General features: G+C 37.0%; 1 protein-coding gene across 1 annotated transcript in view; it reads right to left on the bottom strand.

The window, feature by feature from the left end:
- Nucleotides 1-794: 794 nt before the first annotated feature.
- Nucleotides 795-7,456, bottom strand: part of LOC149846111 (zinc finger (CCCH type) helicase family protein) — a 30,266-nt gene continuing 23,604 nt past the window's right edge. The window contains exons 10-14 of the mRNA XM_089990481.1: nt 3,852-3,996; nt 3,505-3,770; nt 3,232-3,420; nt 1,160-1,687; nt 795-1,025 (exon numbers count right to left, since the gene is read on the bottom strand). Coding sequence (XP_089846607.1) covers nt 795-1,025; nt 1,160-1,687; nt 3,232-3,420; nt 3,505-3,770; nt 3,852-3,996 — 1,359 coding nt within the window. The remainder of the gene's footprint in view (nt 1,026-1,159; nt 1,688-3,231; nt 3,421-3,504; nt 3,771-3,851; nt 3,997-7,456) is intronic.

Here is a 7,456-nt window from a genome sequence, read left to right as displayed (position 1 = left end):
GCTTCAAGCGTTAGCGCACTGCATATGATTTAATCTTTAATTAAACATATCCTAGGACAATAAATTTCCTAATAATAGCTCCAGCAACAAAATCATCACCTCATACCTCATGATTTCCTGGTGATTATCCTAGCCACGGTAACCACCATTGCTAGCTAAAGCATCTCAAAGACGAGATGAGCAACAACGTCCTGAAAGCACATTCAGAGGAACCTGAATACAAAAGTTGAAAAATAGAAACCCAGATATTATTCATCCATTTCCATCCTGAAACTAGGGAGGTTTTCAACGTCAATATGACATTCTTTTTTCTAGTTTTGAAGTAATCCAAAGTCAAATTTTATGGTGCCAATATCCATTGACTCTTGAGGTAATTATCAACATTATTTCAATGTTTATTTAAAAAAATCAATTCTTCCAGTGCACGAGAATCTGAAATGCCTTCTGAACATTTAACATTCTGTTCAAACAATAATGTTATGTAGTCAATTCATTCAAATTGTTGAATAGCCAATAAGCCACTTTGGGTTAGTAATGCATTCGCAATTTGCTTCCAGATTGAGTCGGTCCCTGAAATACAAATATATGCAAGTACTAATAGGGACATTAGCAATTTACTTTCAGATTTTGAGTTATAACTATCTTCCCCGAAACTCTCTGTGATCTAGCATTAACATGAGGATTACACAAAGCCCTGAAACTACCTTTGTGATCTATTTACAAGCATTAACATGAGGATCACACAAAAGGTAAACCGAGAAAGAGAGAGAGAGACCTCCAAAAGATGAGGCCAATCATGTCCTTGATTCAACTTTGGTCCAGTATAGACCTTTCTTCAGCATCGAAGAATAGTCTCCAAAAAGTATGTCGATGGGTGGATACAGATCAAAAACATACGAAACAGTTCTTGAAAATGCCAAGTGACTGCTTGTAGTGCTGATGTTTTGGAATGCTCCAAAACTTGCTTCATCATATGGAAATGACTCGGCAAGGAAAAAAAAGCAGTCTCTTCCCAACTTTTCCACCTTCAATGAAATACAAGATTGATTATTTGATTATCATTGTAGAAAACAAGAAACAGAGGTACCATTTTAGATATGTTACATGATAATAAAGATGCTTCCTTTTAATAAAGTACTATAGACAAGCAGAATTATACCTGTAGCTGCGCAAATTTGTTATTGTTCATGATTAGGAAAACTCGTATGTCATACAGTGTTTCTGCTAGCATCCTGATGGCAAAAGACTCGAAAAATTTCCGCACTAGGTGGCACTGCCCCTCCACACCTTCATCATTAATGAAGTCAGCAAACCATATCACGTTTTGCACTTTGTTCCACAATATTTTTGTGTCTTGCTTATTTGTCACAACCAATTTGTGGATATCATGAACACCCCTTATTATTTCAATATTGCTCAGGCCATCAAATATGGGCACATGCAATGACGAGGAAGTTGCAATTAACATTTGTGCACTGCAATAATTAGAGAGGTTGGCAGAGAAGTGCAGATCAGTGCTATCATCAAACACAAAAATACATCGACCAACATCCAGAAGTAGGACTTCTAAAAGTGAATTGGCGTCAGCAGCAGCATCTTCAGGCAAACATTCAATTTGTGGGTCCTTTGGCAGATTTGCATGCAGGAGGCTGTGAGAAAAATAGCAGGAATCACCGTTGCGACAGCCCTGCTCATCAACATAGAATATAAGGCTGGAAACTCCAAACAATTTATGCAAAATATAACATGAGAATTTATGTAGAAAAAAAGAGTGCACCTTTAAGCATCATATAGAACTTTGAGATGTGATCAGAAGCTTAATTTTCAGAAATAGAGTCATTAGGTAGTGAGTGAGCATGTATAACACTATATGTACATACAAGTTGACTAACCATAGAACACACAGGCATGCTTATTTTCAGGTCTAAACATATTTATCAGGCAACAAGAATGTCCATTCATATGTGCATATATGTTGAATATCTTTAGAACAAAAGACAGAACACACAAACTTACATAAATGTGTGAAACTTTGAATTAACTTATTTTAACCATTCGGTAGAGATACTATACATATCTAATTTAATGGAAAGAATAATGATTTCTTAGCCCAGATATACATTTGGAAAAAATAAACCCTGATATAGCTGGTCAAATAACTCACCATAACTGTAATGTCATGTTTTCTCTTGATGGTTGTCTTGTGCAGGATCGGTAGCCAAGGATGAAGATTAAAACTGAGCATAGGAAGGGACGTCTGTCTTTTACATTCTTTGGTTCTAAGACTTCAGTTAGCTGTTTTTTTAATATGTAAGCGCAGCCTTGGATTTGTCAGTTTTGGTGGCATTAGCGTCATGGGCATGTGGCTAATTGAACAACTCAAAATACGTCATCCACTGGTCTAATCAATGAGTCAAAGGCAATAGTATTTTATTTAATCAAGGAATGAGAGAGTTGTAAACTAATCAAGAATCAGGTATTGCCATTTGGAATTAATAGTTTGAATCCTTGCATGCTTTTGATATTGTGCATTTCGATGTTTGGAGACCTTCACCTGTTCACTCAAAAGGTAGTCTTGACTACTTTGTTACTTATATTAATGATTGCACAAGATTTATATGATTTATTATATAAAAAAATCGCAGTGAGTCGTTTGATATCTTAAAATAGCTATATGTCATGATTGAAATACAATTTTCAACTAATCAAAAAATGTTGAACTCACATCTAAACATTAGTACTTAGCTGCAGCAGTTTTTAATTAAAAAGAAAAAGTACATTACAAACCCTGTTTGTATACTTCAAAGTTCAGAGCAACATGAAGTAGCTGAGCGCAAGAATAGGCAGATTCTTGAGACCATTTGAGCACTGTTTTACACATATAGATTGGTATTTGTAGCCCCGACATCAATTCAGCTTTCATTTGGTTATAAGGACAAAATAACTAGAGAAGTATTCTTTCTATTCTGCCTTTGGAGTGGTAGCATGACTACCTGCTATATATGGCCCTCCTCTCCATGTACATGTTTCAAGCTCTCAGAATTGTTGTGGATAAGCATATTTTTTAGGTTTTTGCAGTGAAAATCTGATAAATAGCTAAAGCATGACTAAGTAGAAATATGAGCACCAAGTTCACAAGCACAATTAAGTGATTGTTGCAGACACTTTGGTCATCTGGTTGGCAAATGACATGAACCAGAAAAACAATTAAATAACAAAACAAGATGGTACCTGAAGCGATAAAAAGAATTTGCACAAGGGACGCTTTGCTTCATGAGAATGTGAGAATTGACACAGGCTTCCCTTGTTGCAGGCTCCTTTGATGAAAAATATACATTGAGAAGCTGCATTAACAGGCGCAAAGAAATTCATATGAGGGTGCTCCTCAGGAGTATCCTCTTCTGAACACTGGATTCTTATCTGTTCAACAAACCATGAAAATGAAGAGAGTAAATTATGATAAGGAAAATTAATAGTGAAAATGAAGAAATTCAAGAAGAATACCTCTTTGACAATTCTTTTCAACCTTTCAGCAACAGCAACAGCACAGAAATCCTCAGGACCAACAAATGGTGAAGCAAGACATTTTCTAGTTTGAGAAGTGGGTTCAGAGACATCATTTTCATTTAGGGGATTTATACCTTCTAGATGTTGAGACTGAAGAAGGCATGTATGCTTAAACTCATAAGGGACGTAGTATGATGGTTGCCCAAGCGACATTGCCAAAAATTGAGGACGAAACCGATGCATTGAACTGAGCACAGCCTCATCTGCAATGATAAACATTAACAAGTTGAATATGTGTGCTCTTAAATCTTTTAAATCTCAATTAAAAACAAAGGACCACGCACATGCTTCAGCAACAGCATGCAGTGATGTTTGAACAAGATTGTGAAAACAACACCACTCTTCCTCAAGCTTTGGAAATAATGAAAGCATAGCTTCTGGTTCATTAATCCCAAGAACATTTTTTAACAACTCCAACCGATGCTTATCCTTCAAAACCATACAACACTAACAAAATCAGCCATAGAATCTATAATAAACATATGCCACAAACGTCAGAAAAATCAAAACAGAGATAAATCCATCCTTGCCAATTATCTCATGCACAAAGAATATCATGCCAAGAGAAGAAATGAAACCAGCAGCTTATGCAAAATTTACAAATTCTAGAATCTCATTTTCCGATATTGTGATGTTAACTGCTATTTTTCAATCACAGAACTCAAGACAAAGAAGTTAACAAAGATGATAGAAAATAAAACCACACTGCAAACAAAGTAGAAGACCAGAAAGATATTACATGAGGCCTTCTACTGCAACTGAAGTAGCATTGAGGAATGTAATATAGTGTATTACGCTCGCTGTTGTTACCCCCTTCTTGTACATTCTATTATTTATAAGGATATTTTTTTTAATTTTTAGCAAGTTTGTTGTTGGGTCAATGTTAGAGGGTCTTTCCTGTCCAATTTTAGTTTAGTGGTTAGAGAAGAGGGTCGATCCCTTGTTGCAACTCCTTTCATTGAGATAATGAAGTTTTCCTCCAAGTTTACTATTCCATTGCTTTCTCGCATTCTTCTCTTTCTTCTAGCTTTGACATAGTACATCAACAAAGACATGCAATAACCAATAACTAGCCCAGAAAGACACCACCTGGAGAGAGGTGTTAAATATCGATGTGTGTGTGTGTATATATATATATATATATATATATATATATATATAACTCCGCCTGTGTAGTTATACACTGCCGGTCCCAAGCCCGGATAAAGGAGGAGGGTTGCGGTAGGCCTGTGACAGCCAGCATAAAAACTTTGTCATATCCTATGAAAATGAACCAATATGAGAATTTCGTTGGGGCGTTCCCTACTGAGCGACGCGCTGTACTCTCTAGGCCCGGAGGCAGTGATAAATGTGCAAGGGTTGCTAGGTCGTCGCCCAGAAGCGACGCGTCACACCGGCGCCCGGGTGTGGTGTCAAATAGGCAAGGGTTCCCTCACTTTGTTGGACGGGTGGGGGTAAAGAAGTTAGTCCAAGACCATAAAATTATGGTTAGCCACTTGGAACATAGGGTCTTTAACTGGTAAGTTGGTAGAGTTAGTAGATGTTATGTGTAGGAGAAAGATTGATATTTTATGTCTTCAAGAGACCAAATGGGTAAGTGAGAAAGCTAAAGTGATAGAACCTTGGGGATATAAGATTTGGTATACAGGAATAAATAGGAATAGGAATGGAGTAGGGATTGCTATGAGTCGTCAGTTTATAGATAATGTAGTTGAGGTCCGTAGGAAGGGTGATAGAATTTTACTTATTAAATTAGTATTAGGTACGGATATTATTAATATTATTAGTGTTTATGCACCTCAAGTAGGTTTAGATGATTCCATTAAGCATCAATTTTGGGAAGATTTAGATGGAGTAGTACAAGAGACATCTTATGGAGAAAAGCTTTTCATCGGCGGTGACCTTAATGGACATGTAGGCATTAGTAGGGATGGATTTGAGAATATCCATGGAGGCTATGGTATAGGAGAAAGAAATGAAAGTGGAGAAAGGATTTTAGATTTTTGTTTGTCCTATGATATGATCTTAGCAAACACTTGGTTTAGGAAGAGGGAGTCTCACCTAGTAACATTTAAAAGTGGGGTTAATACGAGTCAGATAGATTTTTTCCTACTTAGAAAGAGAGATAGGGGTTGTTGCATCGATTGTAAGGTTATACCAGGAGAAAGTGTAGCTACACAACATAGAGTCTTAATTTTAGATCTTAGAATTAGACAATGCCGCAAAAGGGATAGACATAGGATAGATCCTAGAATTAAGTGGTGGGCACTGAAAGGAGCTAAACAAGGAATGTTTGTAGAGCAGGTAGTTAAGGAAGTTGATTGGTGTCTCGAGGAGGATTCAGAATCAATGTGGAATAAGATAGCGGGTGGTATGAGAAAAGTAGCTAAGGAGGTATTGGGTGAGTCTAAAGGCGGTGCACCACTAGGTAAGGATACATCATGGTGGAACGAGGATGTCAAATTAGCTATTAAGGTTAAAAGAGAGTGTTATAGAAATCTAAGTAAGAGTCGTGATAATGAGAATTTGGAGAAGTATATGATAGCAAAGAAGGAAGCTAAAAAAGTTGTTCGAAACGCGAGGGCTAAGGTATATAAGGAGGTTTATGACAAGTTGGATACCAAAGAAGGCGAGAAGGATATTTATAGGCTTGCAAAGATGAGAGATAGGAAATCGAAGGATTTGGGTATGGTTAGATGTATCAAAGATGAAACGCAAAGGGTTTTAGTCAAAGATGAGGAGATTAAGGAGAGATGGAAAGATTATTTTGATAAGCTATTTAATGATAGTCATGCTCAAGATCTTGGAGACTTCTCCATTCCTTTTCATGAGATAAATCGTGACTTCATGCGCAAGATTCAAAAGAAAGAAATTGCAGAGGCTTTGAAGAAAATGAAATCAAGAAGGGCAGTTGGCCCAGATGGTATACCTATCGAGGCTTGGAAATGCTTGGGAGAGAAAGGTTTAGAATGGTTGACAAATCTTTTTAACTTGATTTGGCGAACAAATAAGATGCCTAATGAGTGGAGGAAGAGTACTTTGGTGCCTTTATATAAGAATAAGGGTGATATACAAGATTGCACAAACTATCGTGGTATAAAACTCATGAGTCATACTATGAAACTTTGGGAGAGGGTGATTGAGTCTAGGTTGAGGAAGGTTGTCATGATATCGGAGAATCAATTTGGTTTTATGCCTGGAAGATCAACTATGGAAGCTATACATCTTCTTAGACAACTTATTGAAAGATATAGAGAGAGGAACAAAGATTTGCATATGGTTTTTATTGATTTAGAGAAGGCATACGATAGAGTACCTAGGGACGTTCTCTGGTGGACAATGATGAAGAAAGGTGTTTCTCTCAAGTACATTAGTATAATTAAAGATATGTATGAAGGAGTAGTAACCAATGTCCGCACTTGTGGAGGGGTGACAACCAATTTTCCGATAACGGTTGGGTTACATCAAGGATCTGCTTTAAGCCCTTTCCTATTTGCGATAGTGATGGATGAGCTTACGAGATCAATTCAAGAAAATGTACCGTGGTGTATGTTGTTTGCTGATGATATTGTTTTGATTGATGAGTCTAGAGCTGGGGTTAATGCTAAGTTAGAATTATGGAGACAGACATTGGAAGCTAGAGGTTTTAAGTTGAGTAAGAGTAAGACTGAATATATGGAATGTCGGTTTAGTAAGCAACGAAGTAGTGATGGGAGTGTAGTGAAGCTTGGTGAGCAAGATATACCGGTGAATGATTATTTCAAATATTTGGGATCCATCATTCAAAAGTATGGAGAAATTGATGGAGATGTAAATCATAGGATAAAGGTTGGGTGGATGAAATGGAAAAGTGCTACTGGAGTGTTGTGCGATCGTAGAATGCCATTGC

Source organism: Nuphar pumila, chromosome 2, assembly GCF_984573655.1.
Source record: "Nuphar pumila chromosome 2, dmNupPumi1.hap1.1, whole genome shotgun sequence".
NCBI lineage: Eukaryota > Viridiplantae > Streptophyta > Magnoliopsida > Nymphaeales > Nymphaeaceae > Nuphar > Nuphar pumila.
Note: the sequence above shows the minus strand (reverse complement) of the source record. Positions and strands in the feature narration are given on the sequence as shown.